The sequence below is a fragment of the Mirounga leonina genome, unplaced genomic scaffold (assembly GCF_011800145.1).
Source record: "Mirounga leonina isolate KUSES-001 unplaced genomic scaffold, KU_Mleo_1.0 Mir_178, whole genome shotgun sequence".
Taxonomy (NCBI): Eukaryota; Metazoa; Chordata; class Mammalia; order Carnivora; family Phocidae; genus Mirounga; species Mirounga leonina.
This window is the reverse complement of record NW_023270464.1, coordinates 7,486,102-7,509,486: the sequence shown is the minus strand read 5'-3', so window position 1 is coordinate 7,509,486 and position 23,385 is coordinate 7,486,102. Positions and strand designations below refer to the sequence as shown.

Below are 23,385 nucleotides of genomic sequence, written 5' to 3'. Positions count from 1 at the left end.
CAAGGTGATGCAATATATATTCAGAAAATAAACAATCGTATAGTCTCAAAGGAGAAAGCCACTTATAATGAGTTCAGTTCTTAATTCCTCTTGATCAAAGTAAAAAATGAGCTTACTTTCAGCTTATACAACTATCATAACATTTATGAGTGTGCCAGAATTTATGGGATATAAGAATAAAGCCTTCTTAGTATGTTTCTTACTGTGTTTTACATAGAACAGGGAATATGCTTATAATTTATTTACTAAGACAACTTTTAAAAATTTTATTTATTTGAGAAAGAGAGAGAGAGAACAAGAGAGAAAGCCTGAGCAGGGAGAGGGAGGGAAAGAAGCAGACTACCTGTTGAGCAAGGAGCCCAATGCAGGGCTCAAACCCAGGACCCCGGGATCATGACCTGAGCCGAAGACAGGTGTTTAACTGACGGAGCTATCCCAGGCGCCCCTACTAAGACAACTTTATATTAAATGCTTTGAACATACACAGTGTTCCTGTTTTAATTGTATTAGATATCACTAGATTTGATCAGATTGGATATTTGTTCCTAACATGTGGGGCCCCATATTTAGCAAACTTAGAATGACAGTGATAATAATATCATAAACCCTACATAATAGGCCCTCAATATTTGAGCTGTATTGAGATGGTAGAGTGCGTAGTCATAGAGTATGATTTCAGGTGTGCAGGAAAGGTCCTTGCCACAGGTTCTGAAATTCCACCATTAGAATGTATTTCCTTGGGTCTAAATATCACATCCCTTTCAGCCAACACCTCTACAGGAGGCAGATGTCACAAATCTCATGAGACTTACGGGAATGTACTTGGCCCCATGGCAGGGTAGCAGAGACCTCAGAAAGGGAGGGGGGAAGCTGTGGAATGGCGAGGTGGGAGTTCCAAAGATAAGCTTTGCCTTCTTCACACCCACTCTGTTGAGCAGTCATAGGTTTTCCAGCTTATTCTGAGAAACCTTTCTTCCTAGAATGTGGCAAAGTGCTGAAAGATTTCTTGGCACCAAAAGGAAAGATTTAGGAATGAGGTAAAATGTAATGGGTTAAGCATTGGCTAAAATAACACATGTGGCGGGATTGAGTAAACAGTCTCCATGTAGTAGTAGCTTTATTTATTAAATAAATATTATCATTTCTTACATTTCAAAGCCCCATCATCCACGCAGAGTTATCCAGTGCTCTTTGATAAATTCAGCCCAGTTCAGGGATTCGGACCTGATTATTAAAAACTTCAGTCTGGGGTGCCTGGGTGGCTCAGATGGTTGAGCGTCTGCCTTCGGCTCAGGTCATGATCCCAGGGTCCTGGGATTGAGCCCCTCGTAGGGCTCCCTGCTCAACGGGGAGTCTGCTTCTCCCTCACCCTCTGCCTCTCCCCCCTGCTCATGCGCTTTCTCTCTCTATCTCTGTGTCTCAAATGAATAAATAAAATCTTAAAACAAACAAACAAAACTTCAGTCTCATTTAGTTGTTAACTATCTCTGATCACTATCTTTATAACTAACATAACTATATAACTGGCATGACTACAGTGAATCTCTCTCTCTCTCTCTCTCTTCCCTTGCCAGTTTATGACAATGTGACAGTCTGGGTCTCACATGAATGGGTGTAGTGGTTATTTTGTGGTTATCCCCATTTCTGTCTGACCTGCGTCCCCCCATGAGGCACTTCAGTAAAGTAGCAGTCGGCATGTAACTCCAGGCATGAGGCTGGCCTTCTCCGTGTGCTCCAGAGACCCTTGAGTCCTCCCAAGAGATGCTTTGCGAGATGGTAAGGGCCCACGATCCAACTCTTAACCTCTATGAGTGTTGGTGGCCTCTGCACTAGCCAGAGAAGGTCCCTTTCTGCCCCTCTCTGCCCCTGTTTGTATAGTCAAGAGTAGGGGTGACATTAAGGGCTCTAGAGAGTGGCCCCTGACCTGAGCTTGGGTGGCTCAGCCGTCTGATGGGTGTTTGAACTTACAAGTTGAAGCATAACACCTTGTATTCTCAGCCATGAATGGTCTCCTCTATTCTCAACAGTTCCACCTTGATGATGTATCTTTCAGGTTTTAGCCACAGCTTTGCACAAACCATTGAATAGGCAGAGGTACAATTTATTTGTGTTTGCAATCAAGGACTCAATGACAACAGGAAAATGCACATTGGATACTTTATTTTTACACATTAACAAAACTCCTGGTCCCCCTTAACTATGTGTTATCTTTGATATAATCGTGTATTTTTGCTTCCACTGTGTAATTATAAAACATAAAACATTGAAACAGAAAACAAAAACCCATAAAAAATATGATGCTGATGGTTCCTTTCCACTCCTTACTTCTTGCACCTCACAATTTTGTTTTTCTTCTTCCCCTTCTTTTTTTCATGTTTGCTTTCTCTTTAATTTCTCTTTTTACATAGCTGTTTACTCCTTTAGTAACCTATTGGTGGCACCCAAAGGCATTTCTTAGGCTACTTGGCGGAAGTAAAGAGAAATAAAGAGATTGTAGAATCGTTTACTGATTAAGTGATTTATTTCAACTGGAGTACTGTCACTTTCATCTGATCCTACTCCAACTAAACACAACCTAAGTTTCCTAACATATGCTAGCAAAATATTACTTTACATTTAGTGCATTCAATTTTAAATCTTAAGTCCAAATTGCCAAACATTTTTAATGAAAATGTTTCCAGAAATTGATGATATTTAGATGACCAAGATGGTATTCATCAGTGGTTTTGATTTAAAAGTCAAAGAAACAGAACATGTCAACTTTGAGTTTCTGTGGAAGTTTTCTCTTGCCTGGGCTTCTGTTCTTCTGTTGTAATCCCAGACACAACTGCTAAGTTACTTACGCTGCCAGCGTGTCCAGGTCTGTCTGGTTTGTCCTGACTGGCTTTAGCTTTCCTAGGATGGCCGTGTAAACTTTTTGACCTTAAAGATGGGAATCCCAGAGTTTGGTCTGGTTTCACAGACAGTAAATTTTCCTTTTCAGTTCTGTCAGTGACAGCTAGAGATAAACGAGAGATCTGAGGGACTCTTTCAGACACACAGTTTTCATCTTCGGTGTCTGCGAATTGCTCTTTATGCTCGGCTTGCATTGCAGCTTCTGACACAATGTAAGGGATGTCGGTACTGCGAGAACGTGTGATCTTTTGAACCTGATACTTCCATTCTGTTGTCCACTGTTGAACTGTAGAGGGGCGTGCTGGGTCCATGATTGAACTGTACTCTGTGCTCCAGTTGTTAACCCCACTGACCAGCTTTCGTCCCCGGGAATATACAAAGCTTCTGGACTTCATTGTTTTATAAGCACTGAACGTTTCATCAGGATGATAGCGTGTCAACTTTGCTTCTTCCAGGGGATAGGAAATTGTGCCTTCTATGTGTGGTGTTTCCACTGTGAGCTGCGGGTTTTGAAAATCCGATTTGTTCTGTCCATGCATAACATCTGTTTGATTTACACTTGGGGGAACAGCCTCTTCCCGTTTAGAGTCGGCCTGCCTTCTATCATCTTCGGCTGAAATCCCAATATCTGGACCTAATGTCAGCTCTGAAGAGTTCTTGACACTGTCTAATGCAAGTTGACTGCAGTCTGGTGTTGCTGGTGGGCTTGTGCTGGATAAAAGGTGAAGGCTGCCCTGACGCTCTGGTATCAGATGCATTTTTGACTCCTTCTCTTCCTTCATTCGGAAGGAAGAGGCTTTTTTCCTGAATCCTGTCCCTGGTGGCATGGAGAGAGAAGCATCCTCATAGAGCAACTCCTCTCCATTAAAATGGTATCTATACATGCTGTAGCCATCAGAGCTATTGATACTGCTTTGTCTTAGAAGATAAGTTGCATCACATTCAGAAGAAGCTCGGGACCGTGTCTGTATCAGGTCAGACTTGTCAATTCCCGCGAGATTTTCAAGAGCATTCACCATTCTGTTAGACAATTCCTCCAGCTGGGAAAGTCGAATGTCAACCGTCTGCAGGGAAGTTTTCATAAAATTTTCTCTTTCGTTGATTTCTTCCAATCTTATTGACATGTTTTCAACTCTGGTGAACACAGAGGGATGGATTTATTAAGCTGAGATTAACTGAATATTAAAAACAAAAGTATAATGTTATTATTGTTATGTGATTTTCAGGTCTTTTGAGAATCATGGAGCTCATTGGGCATGTTTTCAAACTTCATACTACTTCATACTTCAAACTACTAAAAATGACTGTGAGGAGTATCAGAAAGTAATAGAATTACAGTTAACGCATACAGTGCATATTATTTACCATTCATGGCTCCAAGTGTCTTATGTATTCATTAATAAGTACTTACTGAGGTACTATTCTAGGCTGGTTTAATCCTCATAACAGCCTTATAAGGTAAGCACTATTATCATCCCCATTTTAATGAGGAAATCAAGTCATCGTGTAAATAATTTGCCCAAAGTCACATGGCTGGTAAGCAGTGGGGCTGTACAATTTGAATGCACACAATCTATTCTAGCATTTGCTCCAGCTTTTGTCTCTTAGCTGGTACATCGCATTGCCTCTGAGAATAAAGGAAGATACTAGCACTTAGGTTTTTGAGGCTTGATTATAGCTGTCAGCAATTAATGGTTATAATGATAAAACTAATTAAAGTCCTTATTTGAAGTTCAGGGGATTCAAACGACGAATTGTTAGTAATTAAGTACAGATTATCAGACGGTTTACTTAAGGGACAAAAGGTCATTTAATTATCTGAAGAATGCCACTAACTTTAAATTGCTCATTATATTTAATAATTAGTATTCCCTTAATGGGTGTTTAAAAAAAGACCATGGTAGATTATAAATATCTGCTGTTAGATTTTTAACTGCTAGAAGATCAGGCAACAACTTATGAAACCATAATGTTGTCTGAACTAAAACCTGCTGGTATAGACTATGTTTTATATTTCAAGAATACGTACAACATGAATTTTTTCAACTGGTTTGTGAAATTTAACTCTAAGAGGCAGTGAGGTATGCCCAGGACCTAGCACTGCCTTCTAAAAGGTGAATTGAGGGCACCTGGGGTAGCTCAGTTGGTTGAGAGTCTGACTCTTGGTTCTGGCTCAGGTCATGATCTCAGGGTCATGAGCTCAAGCCCCTCCTCAGGCTCACACTCAGCAGGGAGTCTGCTTGGGATTCTCTCTCTCCCTCATTCCGCACTCACATGCGCGTGTGCTCTCTCTCTCAAAAAAAACAAAAAACAAAAAACTTAAAAAAATAAAAATAAAAGTTGAATTTGCCCCCCAGGACATGGTGGGGTTGGGCAGTGGGGATCACGGCTCCCAGCTGGAAGCCTCTGGGCCCTCTGAACCAGTGGTATGGGGGGCCATTCCGGCAAGTTCATCCCTGGGTGAAGACCAATACTTCGGTCTGATTCTGTCATGCTTTGTTTTCTCCCACCTTCCGATCTTTTCTAAGAAACATACTGGCAGTCTCCAGGGTCACCCAGTTTGCATTGAGTCTGTTTCTAGCAGATCTTTGCTACCTTCTTACATATCCTTATAAATCCTTTCACTTGTTCTCCTTGCTTTCCTCTTACCTACTTCCTGAGCACCCACTGCTCTTTTCTACACTAAGTTTCTGCTCTCTGACCACGTCTCCTGAGCTTTCCTCACCCCCCTGCTACCTCTGTGGTTACCCTTCCCTGCATTCTCCCAGCGCTGCTTTTGCCAAGCTGCGCTTCTGTTGGTCACATTGACAGCCACGCTCTGATGTGTGGGAGGGTCCTTGGCTTCTATTCTTAACTTTTTTTGTGGGGAAAAGACTATTTATATGTCCCCTAGGAAACCACATCATTTTAGCAGGAAGGGTCTGGCTTCCTGGAAATTTGCCACCAGGAGGACCAAGTTCACTGTGTATGAGAAGTCCTGACTTCCATACCATACATACTACATGTTCTAAGGGTTCTTTCTCCTCTTGCATTTCGGGGACCAACAGAACGTTAGCTATTAATTTACATTACTTCAAGTAAGACTTGATTTTCTCCGTTAAATGTCATGCCTCCTTGCTTACTTCAAATCTGTTACCCTCGATGATTCTTTTTGTGTTAAAATCCACACTATCCTCTGTCAAGTCAGACTTGAGATCCTTTAATAAATACTACATTAAGAGATAATGCAAACTCTGAAAAATAAATACACTCTTAAAATATAAATATCTCTCCTCCCAAATCTTTTATAATTCTCTGCCTATGTTTTTCCTGTATTACCTAATTCAGATAACAGCATGGCCAGCCACTCATACATAAAAAGGAAATTTGCTATTTGTGACAGCATGGATGGACCTAGAGGGTGTTACGCTCAATGAAATAAGCCAGACAGAGAAAAACAAATACCCTATGATTTCACTCATATGTGGAATCTAAAAAACAAAACCTGTGAACGAACAAACAGTAAAACAGAAACAGACCCCTAAATAAGACAACAAACTGGTATTACCAGAGGGGAGAGGGAGGGAGGATGGGCAAAATGGGTGAAGGGGAGGGAGTGGGAGGTGTGGGCCTCTGGTTATAGAATAGGTCAAGGAGATGAAAGGTACAGCATCGGGAATATAGTCAGTGGTGTTATACTAGTGTTGTGAAATGACAGATGGTAGCTACATTTGTAATGAGCATAGCATAAGGTACAGACTTGTCAAAACACCATTGTACACCTGACACTAATGTAACACTCTGTGTCAACCACACTTCAGTAAAAAAAATAAAATAAAAAGGAAATCTCAAAGTCATCTGATCCTTAAGTCTCCCTTACTGCACTCTGTCTCCCCACTTCTCTAACCCCCCAGCCCCTGCATTGAATAAACTACCAAGCCCCGCGGTAGGACTCCTCTGTGGCAGTCTCTAAATCTCCTCCCATTCCTACTGCCACTTCCTTAATTGAAACTATGGAGGAAACGATGTTTCACGATGTGGCTTAGATTAAGAAAAATGATCAGATGCTTATTTCAAGCCTGTAAACAGCTGCAGCGTTGGAGACAACAAAGTTTAAATGTTATGCCAAATCAAGGGACACTGTATTGGTTTTTTTAGTATGTGTGAAAGGAGAAAGAAATACATGAGTTTAAGTTCACTTATATCTGAAATGATGAACAAAAAGGATGGATAATAAACCATCTCCTGTGCTAGCCATATTTTGTGACTTCCCTCAATTACTTAAGACATTTCACAGAGCTTGACATCCCTACAAAGAGTGATTTCCATTTCAGATGCGGAAAGACAGGCTAGCTAGGAAACACTTTGACAAGAGTCCCAGATCTGTTGACATACTGAGTGGCAGGAAAACACACAAGAGAAGTCTGTCATTTCTGATAGAGCTCACAGCAAAACATGAACTCTCTTACTTTCTAAGTCTTAATCCTGCTTTCCTTTCAGCATGGAGTGAAGTATTTTTCAGCATAGCACAGAATACAAAGGTATTCTAAGGCTAAGTGATTTGCTCTTCAAGACATATTTCTCACATGCCATATTTCCAATTTCATCTGTTCCTTTTTTAATTTTTCTTTTAGAAATTTTCATACAGTAACTTGTTTTATTTCTTTCGGTTTTCAGTTGTATGAATCACCCATTGTGTAACTTTAAGATGTCAAGTGTATTGATACATTTATATATGGCAACATGATTACCACTGTAGTGTCAGCTAACACCTTCATAATGTCACATAATTAGCCTTTATTTTTTGTGGTGGGGATAATTAAGATCTAGTCTTTTAGCAATGCTTAAGTTAATAATACAGTATTTTTTACTATAACCACTATGAGGTACATTAGATCTCCAGGGCTTACTTATCTACTGGTTGCAACATATCCTCAATTCCCATGGTAACACCTGGGTAGCTACCATTCTACTCTCTGTTTTTATGACTTTAGCCTTTTCTGATCCCACATATACATGAGATCATACAGCATTTCTCTTTCTCTGGGCGACTTATTTCACATAAGCATAATGTCCTCAAGATCCATCCGTGTTGTCACAAATGGCAGGGTTTCCTTCTTTCTCGTGGCTAAATAATATTCCATTGTATATATAAACCATGTCTTCTTTATCCATTCATCTGTTGTGGACACTTGGGTTGTTTCTATATCTTGGCTATTACAAATAATGCTGCAATAAACCTAGGAGTACATATATCTCTTGGATGTCCTGTTTTCGTTTCCTTTGGATATATACCCAGGAGTAGAATTACTGGATCATCTGGTAGTTCTATTTTTAAATTTTTGAGGAACCTCCATATAGTTTTTCATAGTGGCTGAACCAGTAAGCTTTCATTTCATATCTACAGAATACAGTAAGTGCATGTTTAACTTTATAAGAAACTGCCAAACCATTTTTCAGAGTGGCTGCACCATTTTATAGTCCCACCAGCAGTGTAGGAGAGTTCCACAAGCTCAGTGTCTTTGTTGGCACTGAGCTTGTGAACTTGGTATTATCAGTATGTTTTTATTTTAACTATTGTAATATGTGTGTAGAGTTATCACGGTTTTAATTTGTATTTCACTAATAGATAATAATGTTGAGCATCTTTGTATGTGCTTATTTGCCAAATTTAAGTCTTCTCTGGTGTGTCTATTTTCATCTTTTGCCCATTTTTAAAATTGGGTCATTTTCTCCCATATTATTGAGTTTTGAATTTTAGAAGAGTTATAGAATTTTAAGTTCCAGAAGTTTAAGACTTGTAGTATGTTGTTCAATAGCAGTGGTAGAGTGGACATCCTTGCCTTGCTCTCAATTTTAGGGGAGAAACCATTCAGTCTTTTACCATGTTAGCTGTGGCTTTTTTATAAATGCCATTTATCAGATTGAGGAAGTTCCTCTCTGTTCCTGGGTTGCTGAGAATTTTCTGTTTTTTGGTTTTTAATTTAATTTTATTCTTTCTTTAAAAAAAAACAAACAGGAATGGATGTTGAATTTTGTGGAAATATTTTTTTTCTTCACCAGTTGATATTATCATGTTTTCTTTCAACTGTTAATGTAATGGATTACATGGATTTTCAAATGTTGAACATCCTTTCATTCTTAAGACAAACTCTACCTGGTTGTGGCTAGACTCAACTTGCTAATATTTGTTGTGAAGTTTTATATCTATGATCATAAGATCTATAGTTTTCTTTTTTAGTTCTGTCTTTGGTTTTTGTGTCAGGGTCATGCTGGCCTCAGAAATAATTTGGAAAATGACAATATTATTTACTATATAGATCTTATAGTGGTTGTTCTAGGGACTACAAGGTGATAGTAACATTTCACAGTCTATTTAGCATCAATATTTTACCACTTCAGTTGGATGTAAAAACATTACCACCATACGGGTCCATTTTCTGTCCACCCCTTTATGCTTTGGTTGTCTTAGATATTAACATAGACACGTATTGAAAACCCCAACATTCCTTCATTCCTGATGTTCCAAGTTTACTTCTGGTATAGATTCTTCTGTCTGAAGAATCTCTTGTAGTAATCTTTTAGACCCCAACTGCTAACAATGAATTCTCTAAGAAGGTCTTTATTTCATATTCATTCCTGAAGAATTTTTGTTGGATATAGAATTTTGGGGTTGACAGTTCTTTTTTCAGCCTTAAAACCATGATGCTGCTTTTTCCTGGCCTTCTTGGTTTCTCATGAGAAATCTGCCCTTATTTCAATAGCTGTTCCCCTATAAATAATGTCATTATATGTAATTTTTTTTTTGTCTTTTGTTTTCAGAAGATTCTAACATGTACCTGGGTGTGGATTTCTTTGAGTTATTCCTGTTTGCGGTTTGCTAAATTTCTTTAATGTGTAAATTTATGTCTTTCACCCAATTCGGGAATTTTTCAGTTATTATTTCTTAAAATATTATTTTCTGCATCACATTTTTTCTCTTCTCCTACTGAGACTCTGATGGCACAGTGTTACACCTTTTGTTATTGTCCCATAGTTCCATGAGGTTCCTTTTTTCCCCCAGTTTACTTACTCTCTTTAGCTCAAATTAGGTAACTTCTACATATATATCTATATATACCTATATATAGATATAGATATATAGATAAATCTCTCTCTCTATATATATATATATATCTTCAAGTTTACAGATTCCTTCCTCTGTCATCTCTATTATGCTATTGAACCTAGCCAGTGAAATTTTAATTTCACTTATTGTATTTTCAGTTCTAAACTTTTCATTGGTTCTTCTTTATATCTTCTATTTTTTCTAAGACTTTCTATTTTTCCATTAGTTTTAACATTCTTTGCAATTTTGTTCAAGCAGTTTTATAACAGTTGCTTTAAAATCTGTCAAATAGGGATACCCGAGTAGCTCAGTTGTTAAGCGTCTGCCTTCGGCTTAGGCTCAGGTCATGATCCTACTGTCCTGGGATGGAGGCCCACATGGAGCCCCACATCGGGCTCCCTATTCAGTGGGAGGTCTGCTTCTCCCTCTCTCACTCTCTCTGCTTGTGTTCTCTCTCTCACTGTGTCTTTCTCTGTCAAATAAATAAATAAAATCTTAAAAAAAAAATAAAGTCTGTCAAATAATTCAAACATCTTCACTACCTTGGCCTGACATTTATTGATTTTTTTTTCACCAGGTAAACTGAGATTTTTCTGAATTCTTCATATTCTAAATTATTTTACATTATATCATGGACATTTTGAATATCATGTCATGTGACAGAGTCTTGTATAAATCCCATGAAAAATGTTGATATTTTTCTTTTAGCAATTGACTGACCTAGTTAGGTTCGAGCTGCAAGTTCCACCATGATTTTTGTGGGCTGTGGTCCAATTTCAGTTCAATTTTCAAAGACTTGGCAGTGCTTTTGGAATCTGTCCTGTGTATGTATAGCCCAGTGATCAGTTTGGGACCTTGGTAGTGGTCTATTCATTAGTTCAGTACTCAATGCCTTTGAGATCTTTCTTCTTTTTTAATACAGGCGTTCACTGTTATAATTATTTTGAGTACCGTTTTTGCTGCATTGTATAAGTTTTGGTTATGTTGTGTTTTCATTTTTATTCATGAAGTATTTTCTTTCTTTTCTCTTAAAAAAATGTTAAATTGTGGTAAAATACATATAATATAAAATTTACCATCTTAACTATTTTTAAATGTACATTTCAGTGGCATTTAGTACATTCACACTGTTGTGAAGCCTCAAAGTACTTTCTAATTTCACTTGTGATTTCTTCTTTGACTGATTGGTTATTTAGGACTGTGTTGTTTAATTTTCATATATTCGTGAATTTTCCAAATTTCCTTTTGTTATTAATTTATCATCTTATTTCAGTGTGGTCAGAGAACACACTTTGATTAATTTCAGTCTTTTAAAGATTTGTTTAGATTTGTTATATGGTCTAACATATGGTCTATCCTGGATAATGTTCCATATGGTCTTGAGAAGAATGTATATTCTGCTGTTGTTGAGTAGTGTTCTGTTAGGTTGAATTGGCATATAGTATTATTCAAGTCTTTTATGTTTTTATTATCTTCTTTCTAGTTGTCCTATTATTAATGTAAATGAGATATTAGAGTCTCCAACTATTATTGTAGAACTGTCTGTTTCTGCCTTTAATTGTGTCAGTTTCTGCTTCATATATTATGAGGCTCTGCTATTAGGTGCATATATGTTTATAATTATTCTATCTCCTAGATAGACTGACCATTTTATCATGATTTAATGTCCTTTTTTGTTTCTAATAACAATTTTTGTCTTAAAATCTATTTTGTCTGATATTAGTATACCCACCACAGCTATACTAATGTTTTTAAAGACTTATTTATTTGAGAGAGAGAGAGAGACAGAGAGAGCAAGAGGGAGGAAGGGCAAAGGGACAGGGAGAAGGAATCTCAAACAGACTCCCCACTAAGGGTGGAGCCTGATGTGGAAGAATTTACACCTATCATTTTACTATTCGTTTTCCACATGTCTTATGTCTTTTTTTGCTCAATTCCTCCATTACTACCTCCTTCTGTGTTAAATAGACATTTTCTAGTGTACCTTTTTAATTCCCTTTCCATTTCTTTTATTATATATTTTTGAGTTATTTTCTTGGTGGTTGCCCTAGAGACTGCAATGAACATCTTATGAGACTGACGTGCTGCCTACTGCGCTAAGAAGGCACCTTACAATGAACATCTTAATTTATGACAGTCTAATTCAGATTAATGTCAATTTAATTTCAATAGTATACAAAAATTTGCCTTTTTAAAGTTTATTCCTTCTTCCTCTACTTTATGCTGTTATCACAGATTGCACCTTTATATGTTTTGTGCCCATCAATATAGACTTGTAATTATTGCTTTTCTGCAGTTATCTTTTAAATTATATAGAGAATAAAAAGAAGTTACAAACAAAAAAATACATTTATAATGTCTTTTATACTTATGTATGTAGTTACCTTTACTAGTGCTCTTTATTTCTTCATGTAGATTTTAGTTACTGTCTGGTGACCTTTCATTTCTGCCCAAAGGACTTCTTAGTATCTCTCCTAAGGCAGGTCTAGTAGCAACAAATTCTTTCAGTTTTTGCTCTCTGGGAAAATCTTCATTTCTCCTTCATTTTTTGAAACACTGTTTTGCTAGATATAGTATTCTTGGTTGATAGTATTTTTCTCTCAGCACTTTAAATATTTCATCCTACTCCTTACTGACTCCCTGATTTCCAATGAGAGGTAAGCCTTTTATTTTATTGAGGCCATTTTGTATGTGATGAGTTCCTTCTTTCTTGCTGCTTTCAAGATTTTTTTCCTTTGGCTTATGACAGTTTGAATATGATTTGAATAAGTGTGGATGTCTTTGAGTTTATTTTACTTGGAGTTCATTAAATTTCTTATATGTGTAGATTCATATTTTTCATCAAATTTGGGGAGATTTTGGCCTTTATTTCTTCAGATATTTTCTGCCACTTTCTCTTTTGTCTCCTTCTGGCACTCCCATCATGTGTATGCTGTTATGCTTATGGTGTTCCACAGGTCTCTGAGACTCTGTTCATTCTTTTATATTTCTCTTCCTTAGACTGGATAATCTCAACTTATCTTCCAGTTCACTGATTCTTTCTTCCACCTGCTCAAATCTGATTTTGAGACTCTATAGTAAAATTTTCATCTCAGTTTTTGTACTTTACAATTCCAGAATTTGTTTGGTTGTCCTTCTCCTTCTCCTTCTCCTTCCCCTCCTCCCCCCCCCCCCCCCCCCTTCTCTTCCTCCTCCTCCTCCTTCTACTTCTTCCTCTTTTTAAACATAATTTCTGTCTCTTTATTCATATTCTCTATATGGTGAGACATCATTCTCATACCTCCCTGTAAATCTTTAGAGATGGTTTTCTTTAGCTCTTTGAATGTGTTTAAAATAACCGATTTAAAGTCTTTGTCAGAAAGTCCAATATCTGGGATTTCTTAGGGCCAGTTTTTTTTTTTTTTATTGCCTTTTCCCTAGGTGTGGACCTTACTGTCTTGTTTCTTTGCATGTCTTTTTATTTAAAACTGGGCATTTTGAGTAATATAGCATGGCAACTCTGGAAGTCAGATTCTCTCTCCTCCCCAGGGTTTGTTATTATTGCTTCATATTGTAGTAGTTTTTGCTTATTTAGTAATTTTTCTGAAATGATTCTATAAAGCTGTATTCTTTGTTGTGCGTGGTCACTGAAATCCTGTTCTTTTAGCTCAGTGGTCAGCTGATGATTGAACAGAGATTTCCTTCAATCTCTGGAATAAAAAAATTTCCCAGTCTTTGCTGAGGAGCTCTGTGCAAGCACATCTTCAACACTCATCCAGAGTTTGTATCTTTGTCTTAGCCTTCACTTCCTATTTGCACAGAGACTTTAGGTCAGCTAGAATTGGAAGCTTTCTGCCTTCTCAGGTATTTTATGAGCATGTGCACAGCCGTATGCATGCACATGGCCTTCTAGATTCCCAGGAATATGTCAGAGCTTTTCAAAGTCCTATGGATATCTCATTTCCCAGCCTTTTCTCTGAAGCTTTTTGGTTAGTCTCATTTGCCCCAATTCTGTTATTTATCACCTGGGGAGTAGGGACTAAAACATTTGCCTGTAAATGTTTTTGATGAATGCCCTCTCCCCATCCCCACCTCTGGCTAGCAGTTTTAGCACTGGGCTAGTTCCAAGTCAGGGGAAATTAAGACAAGTCTTGTGAGCCAATCTTTTAGGGGGTCACCAGATGGGTCAAGACAAAGAATTACAATTCTTTGTGGACGAGGTCCTTTCTGCTTCCACTGGTACCAGGAATTCGGAATGTTATTTTCATGGCTGCCACTGAACTGAGGAGTGGGGAATGGGACTAGGTAAATTGAAACACCACAAAGCTCACTTAAGAAAAAAAGACTCAGGGGTGCCCGCGTGGCTCAGTCAGTTAAGCATCTGCCTTCAGCTCAGGTCATGATCCCAGAGTCCTGGGATCGAGCCCCACATCAGGCTCCCTGCTTAGCAGGGAGTCTGCTTCTCCCTCTCCCTCTGCCTGCCACTCCCCCTGCTTGTGCTCTTTCTCTCTCTCTCTGTCAAATAAATAAAACCTTAAAAAAAAAAAAAGAAAAAAAGATTCAGCTATGTTTCTTGAATAAGCACTCCACAAATTGTTGCAAGCCATTGGTTCATTTCCATCTTTATAAAAAGTTTGATTCTGAAAGTTTTGCCAGTTTTATGGAGGGATGGAATCCAAGAGTTCCTTACTCTGTCATTTTTTTGTTCACTTTGTCACCCTCAGTGCTTTAGGTACACTAATAAGGAGCAGAACCACACACACACACACACACGCACACACACACATGCATGCACACATGCACACACATACACATACAAATACAGTTTGGGGGTGAGCTCTAAAGTTCATAAGCAACTTCATAGGGTTACTTTCCCCAGCTCATCCCTCTCTATAATCTGCTTGGTATTTCCAGTACCCTGGAGCTCCCTCTTTCCAACCTCCAATCAGAAATCTGGGGCTTTAATCCACTCTGCCCTGCACTTCCACACCTTCCAGGGCCAAGTGGCAGGAGGACAGAGACAGAGCAAAAAGCAGTAATTGGCCCCACCCTCTTGATTCTTGATGCAATAGGTAGGGACTTCAATAGACCACTGGATCTCCTACAATTGACTCAGTTAGGGGAACAATAGGAAGGGAAAGAGGACACTCCTGGAATAAGCAGGATAAGGTCTCAGTATAATTTTCTTTAATATTAAAAGAGATATGACCTCATATTTTACCCCAGGGTGATAAAGCAAAAAGTATTAGCTGTTAGGAATAACCTCTTTGCCTCCAATGGCTTCTCGCTCCAATCTAAAATATTAACACAGGTACCCAATCATGTCATTCCTTGCTTAATGACAGCAGCAGCTTCTCAAAACACTTAAGATTAAAAGCCAAATTTATTGCAATGTCGGGTACCAAGGAGTGTGTTAAAAAGAAAACTTAGGGGTGCCTGGGTGGTTCAGTCAGTTAAGCATCTGCCTTCGGCTCAGGTCATGATCTCAGGGTTCTGGGATCGAGCCCTGCATCAGGCTCCCTGATCAGTGGGGAGCCTGCTTCTCCCTCTCCCTCTCCCTCTGCTCCTCCCCCCACCCCCGCATGCTCTTGAGCTCTCTCTCTCTCTGTCTCAAATAAATAAATAAAATCTTAAAAAAAAGATTTCTGTTTCTTATATACATTCAAGACTTTTCAGAATCTGGCCCCCATCCTCCCTTTCTGTTTCATCTTGTTCTTCATCCTCAAATTTGCTTCACAAACATTCCATCACCACCAAAATGGAAAAATAAAATTCTCCTAGAACTTGAGAACCCCAAATGCCAGGGCATTTGATGACCTCAGTTTGAGAAAACTTGTTCTAGAACTTGCTACCTCTGATGTTTGTAGAACCAGATGAATGAAAACTGCCTTGGTGGTGCCAGGGATCCCAGCCATTGTATATAAAATTATGCTGTTACCCTGGCTTCTAGTATTACTTAATTAGATTACCATGACTGCATTGTTTATTATTTTTCAAAATAATATTCATTTTATAAAAGAGGTCAATATTTGCTTTTGACTATTTCAAATCATTTGGTCAAATCATTTTTAACTATTATTGTAGTACGACTAGTATTTGACTATTTCAAATCATTTGGTCAAATCATTTGTAACTATTATTGTAGTACGACTAGTATTTGACTTAAAGGGACTATTTCTCTGGATGGTAAGTATTTTTGTTATACAAATGCACTTTCTTAGACTGAAATACTGATTTCTTACCAGATCTACTTCTATCTATTTTTGCCAGTTTGAATTCATGGCTTCTCGTAATTATTTCTGTGTTTGGATTTACATATAGATCACATAAGTAGTTTCACTAGTTTTAATTTTTTTCAATTTAAATTCAATTAGCCAATGTATAGTACATCGTTAGTTTTTTATATGATGTTCAGTGATTCATTAGTTGCGTATAACATCCAGTGCTCATCACATCACATGTACTTCACTAGGTTTTTATTTCATACACTGTGGTAGCATTTACTTCACAGCAAAAATTCTTCCATTTAGAATACTTTTGAAAAGGGCATGAAGGCCCTTTTTCTAACTACAAACATCTGAGTTTCAACTGGCAGGCCAGAAGAACAATTTGTGAGGGCTAGACTTTTATGTCAGAGGAAACTAGAACCAAGTGAAATCTATAAACTGGCTGGGCCTAAAGTAATCATTCTCCTGTCTTTGAATAGAATTTAAGGTGCACTTGATTTATGACAGTATTTCCACTGCCTTTTACTACTTAATGTGTGCCTCCTACTAAAACCACTGGCAACCCAGAACCTAACTTGCTTTATCAGTTCTAGTTAATAACAGTTGTATTTGTCCCCCTCACATTTCTCTTTGTTTGATTCAGAGATTAGTAAAAGGCAAAAGATTTATGCGATCTGAAGATGATTCAGAGATTAGTACAGATTGGCCTACAGTGTTTTCTGTTAAAAGGCCGCATCCCAATGCCCTAATCAGTCTCAAAATCTGGCACAATATAATTCTACTTGTTTTGTAAATTAAGAAAGTTAGAGATAATGGTATCAGATTAGCAATTGACATTGCATATCAGTACTCGTTTTGTTTTAGCTTGTTTTCAAGAAAAAAGAAAGGCTGTTTAGGATCAACATTTTGTCAACTTCAGGATTCTGTTTGAGATGTGCCCCATTCATGTTAGGGATGAAGTGCTCCACCAGCTCCTCTTTATTGTGTATCTGTCACCAGTGACAATAAATAACATCAGCAAGGACAGCAATAACAACAGAAATAGCATGATAGTGTTGTGAGAATTAAGTGAAATCGTGTAAATGAAAGCACTCTGTGAGCTGTAAATGCTATGCAAGTGTAAAATAACATGACCATGTGAAGTAGGTGTGATTGCAAATCTCCAGATGCTTTCATCTGTATCTTCCCTATATCTATTATTTAGGATATTTGGTTTCAGACATCATACTACTAAACCTGAAAGTAGCTTAATTGAAACACATTTTTTGGTTAAGGCATTGTAAATAAAGTTTTGCATTTCATTCAACTAATAGATACAACAATATATAATTTGTGGCACTTTTGTAGTAACTTCTAAGAGAATACCTATATACGGCATAACTTTATTGAGTTTCATAGGTTCTTATCTATTAAATACAAGGTCCAGATTCATGATCTCATGGTAAGAGTCCCTGTGTGTGTTTTCTAAGGGCAGAACTTAGATATTTGGAGTTGTGTAGTATGGTAGTTACCAAAACCTGTTTTAGGTGCAGTTATCTTTTCATGTGCAATCATTACCCTTCACCTGCAAGGCATCTTATAAATTATATGGGAACATTTCCTTAATGATAGAGCTCAATGTTAACCTAAAAACATAATGTTAGTGGAACAACTAGATCCAGTTTATACTTGAAGAAACCCATGTTTCAAGGTTCCGTGGTATTCCATATTGAGTTCTAAGACTATTCTTACCCTGTAATTTTATTCCAGGTCTACAGATCATAAACTTGTCTAATCCAGCCCAAATTTTATATCCAGCTATTTTAATTTCCATCTACTTCTTCATATGAGGCTACCTTTTAAGTTTAGTAATTATAGTGAGAACACTCTGGATGGAACCTGGTTGTGCTTACTTACAGAGTTTTTATATGTGAAAGACTAAACACAGAACAAGACTTAAGCCTTCAATCTTCTGGCTTTCTCATTGTTTTTAATAAGCAAAATACTGAAGACTTACGAAAAGAATATTAAGCTCTCTAGGATTTTAGCTCTAGGCCACATCATTTATATATACCAGCATGGCCACACTTCAGACCTCCTTGGTTTCTAGAACTCAAGTCATCTAAATCATTAGACTTTTCTGGTTGTATTCCACTTTCTGTTCAGGCGAGACTCTGGTCAGCCACTCACTGAAGCTCTTAGTAATATCCTAGGTTCTCTCTCCCTTACTTTCAACATAATAGTGCCCACTCTACTCCTTCCTCTATTGCCACTAGGACTCCACGGCTGGGCAGGGTAAAATGGTGTCTTGAGGCAGTTTAATGTTTATGCTACCATTTACAAACACTAACATCGTTGTGGTATCCCCACTGATTGGTTCTTGGGATCATAGGTCCCTTTCAGCCTCCCTTTTGCTATGCCCCATGCTTCATTCACTAACTGCCTTCTTGCCCTTGGGCTGTAGAGAGTCACTGATGAAGGTCATCGGAGTCACCTTGACTTGGCCCAATACAAAGTCATGCTAGCTGATTTCATATATGTCCTCCCTGTTCCTGCTGAGCAATCTCCTGGCTAACTCCTTTCCTATCATATTTCCCCTAAAGGTGAGCTCAAATCCTCCTCAGTGACTTCAAGTCTGTAATATTGCTCAGGGTACTCTTTCCCCATTCCTATCATTTCTTCCTATGTGTCTGGACTTTCTTTTAGTGTAAAACTCTTGGTCTCTCTCCAGTCCTTTATTTATTCTTGAGGAGGACTGATTTTCTGGTTGGAATTTGGGGGCCAGGACACCAGTTTGCTTTTCTCTCTCTCTCTCTCTCTCTGTTTGGGCGCTAGCTGCCTGCAGAGAGCATGGGTTCTCACTTTGTTTTGTTCGTATGGTAAGCTTAGTGGGGAAAGCTGATTCTGCCTGTGAGAACGAAGGCCTGCAGGTGCCTGTGACTGAGTAGCTATGGCTAATTCTGTGAGTTTGGCAACAACTGAACCACATCCTCTAGCACAACATTTATTACTAATACAGCCAATACTATTTTTATCTCTATCTGCCTGATATCTCCATCTGTCCTTGAATTGGCTCTCAAAGTTAGGTAAGGAACAAGATTGTCATTTACTAGAAACATTAAAACTCCCACATTTAATCCCACCCCTTCCCCATAATCCAAGCAACTTTGACTCCTATTAATTTCTAAGATTAAGACATTCAGATGGAATCTTCACCAAACGTCTCTCCCATCACTGTGTGTTTGTCTTTCTTTTTTTTTTTTAAGATTTTATTTATTTATTTGAGAAAGAGAGAATGAGAGACAGAGAGCATGAGAGGGAGGAGGGTCAGAGGGAGAAGCAGACTCCCTGCGGAGCAGGGAGCCCGATGCGGGACTCGATCCCGGGACTCCAGGATCATGTCCTGAGCCGAAGGCAGTCGCTTAACCAGCTGAGCCACCCAGATGCCCTGTGTGTTTGTCTTTCTATGACCTTGTCTACACCAGAGGAATTACCCACCTCCTTTCTGAGACCCAGCTCTCTTTCAGGTCTCCTTCTACTGATTATCTCATTTCTCTCTTTCTTGTCTTTCTTATTATGGTCTCTGTTACCAGCATCTCTACTTGATTACTTAGGGAAAGGATACCAAATAAGATCTCAAGACCACAAATTGCTGCTTTTCTAATCAAGCCTAGAGGAAACCTAACACCTTAACCCAGATCCACAAATATGACAAGAAACCACTTGACCCAGAGGTTTTGGGGGAATCCATATCTTCTATTATAGGTTTGGCTAGTCTAAGACCCATAGATGCTTAAGTACAAGACCAAGAGCATTTAAAATATATGGTTTATGAATTAGAGCCTGCATACTTGAAAATATCATATATGCAAAATAAAAATTTATGTAAATGGAAGATATGAATGAAGAAGAGATAATAAGGAGGAAATGTATACCATGCATTCCAAAACCTATAATAATATACCTGTATCAATTAAATATTAAGTTTGGTGTGAAGCTTCCTTGATGCCATGGAAAAAAGGAAAACACACTGGATTACATAATCTCATTGATCAAGAAAAGGAAGTTGAATCTCTGACAAAGTTTTTTTAGAAAAGATTCTTTTCAACTCAGTTGCTCTTGAACCTGTGAACCAAGGGATGCCAAACCACAAAAGGAATGATGTACTCAACAGTGAATTTTCAAGACACACAGAGATGGCCTTCAAGTTCTGATTGATAAAGATACATGTTACTAGGGATTAGCCTGGTATGATGAATATCTAGGTTGACAAATTCTACCTTGGTTGTGCTGGCAGAAGTTATTTGTAAAATGTTCTTCCACAAGCCCTCTTGGTTATCTGATATTAACCTTTCAAGCAAAGAAACAACACCTGTCAACACCTGTCAACACCACCAGTTGTTTTGGTGTTGCTGATATTAAAGATCTTCCTGAGAGTTATGGGTAGCAGAATCATTTGTGTATTGAGACTGTTCCTAGTTGCTGATAGCAAAGTCAAAGTTGCAAACCCAGAGGGAGCATAGTTGACATTCTATTTGATATTCATTAAGGATAGGATGGAAATTTGCATTCAAGTCAGGACATGAACTTTTTAATCATCCATTCATTCAAAAACTCAAGCTCCTGCTGTGTGGAGATGTGCAGGCTTCTTGATATAGTCTAAGGTGTGGGTGGTCAGGGAAGTTTCCCATAAGGAATTGACATTTGAGCAGAGATCCAAAGGATGAGTAGACAGAGGTTACAACATGTGCAAAAACCCCTATGGCAGGAAGGGAGTGGTGGCTTTGAGGAAATGAAAGGAGGCCAACAAGACTGGAGTACCAAGCATGAAGGGAGGACAGTCCAGGGTGAGGCTGGACCTGGGAGCAATGGGAACCACTGGAAGACTTTTAGCGGGGAGCGATGCAACCAGATTAGAGTCTAGTGAGTGCAAAATGAATTGGAAGAGCAGAAATGATTACGGAGTGCTCAGATGCTCTCAGAGCTCAGAGCACGGAAGAGGATGTCCAAATTTGGGAGGAAAACCATGAGTGCAGTGCCCTAAATCAGCTAAGTGGGCATGCTGGGTGGGGCTTTGGGTTAAATACCCTGCTGCAGGGTTGTGCTAACTAAAAACTGAATCATATTACAAATCTCTGATTGAGGGATTAAATGTTGGATCTCACAAAATGGTGAAGTTGGGTGAAATTGTTAGAATTTCATCTATTACTTTCCAAATGTTAAGGGAAGAGCATGAATTTGGTTCCTGCACGTAAGCCCTCAAAACACCCTGCATGGAGGAGCACAAGTATGTAAACGTCCTGTGTGAACACGTTTGTGAGATTGAGTCATGCAAATTGCTGGCCCAGGTTTTGAAAGGTACCAGACAACAGGGAGGCCAGGCAGGGACTAATGCCAAGTGCACCTTTCATGGAGGCTCACTCCTACCCAGATCCCGCAGATCGAATGGTGCTGGGGATGACAGGAGAATCATCAAATGGCAAATGGTGACATGGAAAATAAAAACAATCCAATATATAAAGAAGATTTTTTAAAAATGGCAGAAATATCTGAGTACTCAAAAATTTGATTTTAAAAGTAATCACTGGTGTTAAATTTAGGTAAAAATAACTAATTTTATTTCTATTCTTCCACCCTCTTTCCTGCTCCTCAGCTGTCCTGGTTAAGGGAGAAGGAAAAGTACCTTCTTCTCAAACCTCCTCCTCCATTTGTCTCCAATATTCACCTGTGATTCAGCCTAGAAAGGGTCAACAAGGGAACCGGAGGGGCAGGAATGTACTGCCATCACTCTTGGAGATCTCAGCCAAGGGAAACGGGAAGTAGATGTTTTTACTGCCCAGCACACTTTCATTCCTATTACGTGTGCACAGAGCCCCAAGAGGAAAATGCAGTTTGGTAGTGACCTGATAACCACATTCTTGGAGGCTTGCTCCAAGAATGGTAAAAATCCAAACAATGCTGGGGGAAGGGCAAAAGGGAAGAGGCAGAGTGAAACAAAACACAATTTCCATTGTAAATTACTGGCTGTGATTAAATCCAAGTTAATGTCTAACTAAAAAGTTGAGATTTTAGATTATAAGATGGGAGTAGCTTATCTTTCTCAGGAAGAAATAATTTTTATATCTTGAAAGCTTAGCAATTACTATTAAGACAGCAAAGATGTATTTAAAAGTTTTTTTTTTTTTTTAATGTGCCTTATTAAGGCCAAAAGTTGGTGCAGATAACCCTTGAATTTGGTAGGCTGGATTACAAGGTGACTAGGGCTAGGAGGGGAGAGGGACAAGAGACCTGGAGCTGCCAGGGGCATTGTCTCTCCTGTGGACTGTGGCAGAGTCACTGGCCTGAATGTGCACTTCGAGGTGTACTGTGAATTCTGTTGTAGTTGTTGTGTTCTTGTGAATGTCTTTATGTTTATCAATATATACATGCAGCTGTACCAGGAAACTTTAATTCTGAGTACTGAAGGACAGAATGATAAGCTAGAATCCCCGTAGGCATCATCCTTCTACCTGCAGTGTTGGTTAAACTCTTTGGAACGATGTTTTATCGATTATCACAATCTTTAAATAATAATAATAATAAAAGCTTACATTGCTTTTATTAAGTGATAAATGTTCTTAAAAATTATATGATTAGAAAAATATAGAGAGTGTAGTTTTATTGTTCCTGTCTACCCTTTGCTGGTTACTCGTTCCCAGCTGCAGGAAGAGCAATACTGAAAAGTTCGGAAAATGTCACCCTTTAATGGCTCTCCCTCACCTGCCTTCATTTGCTCATTCACAGATTCGTGCACACATGTATTCGTTCATTCTACATTTATTAAGCACTACCATATGGATGCTGCTGCTTTTGTTGGGACCGGGGATGCAAAGGTGTGAAAAACACACCCTGCCCTAGTTTAGAAGTTTCCATCCTCATGGGAGACAGACACCTCTGCCTCTCCCGTAGTTCCTGGTCTCATAGAAGCAAAGAGGAGGGAGCCTTTACCTCTGCCCTGCCAGTTTGGGAACGGAGCAACAAGAACATTAAGGTAGGATGGACAGGTCAGTCCCTAGGGGGATACCATCCTTGACAAAGTCAACCACAAGTCAAAAGACTGCTTCCCTAGTATTTACACAGCCTGCAGCTGATTTTTCTCTTCATTGATGCAGGGTATTGCAGTAAAATCTCCCACTCTGGGGGTGGGCAGGAACTGTCAGGGGTTTTTGGTTTGGTTTG

At 38.7% G+C, this 23,385-nt stretch overlaps 1 protein-coding gene across 1 annotated transcript in view; it reads right to left on the bottom strand.

Annotated features, from left to right (window-relative positions):
* Positions 1-2,615: 2,615 nt before the first annotated feature.
* Positions 2,616-23,385, bottom strand: part of TRPM1 (transient receptor potential cation channel subfamily M member 1) — a 78,542-nt gene continuing 57,772 nt past the window's right edge. The window contains exon 26 of the mRNA XM_035024321.1: positions 2,616-4,029. Coding sequence (XP_034880212.1) covers positions 2,757-4,029 — 1,273 coding nt within the window. The 3' untranslated portion in view covers positions 2,616-2,756. The remainder of the gene's footprint in view (positions 4,030-23,385) is intronic.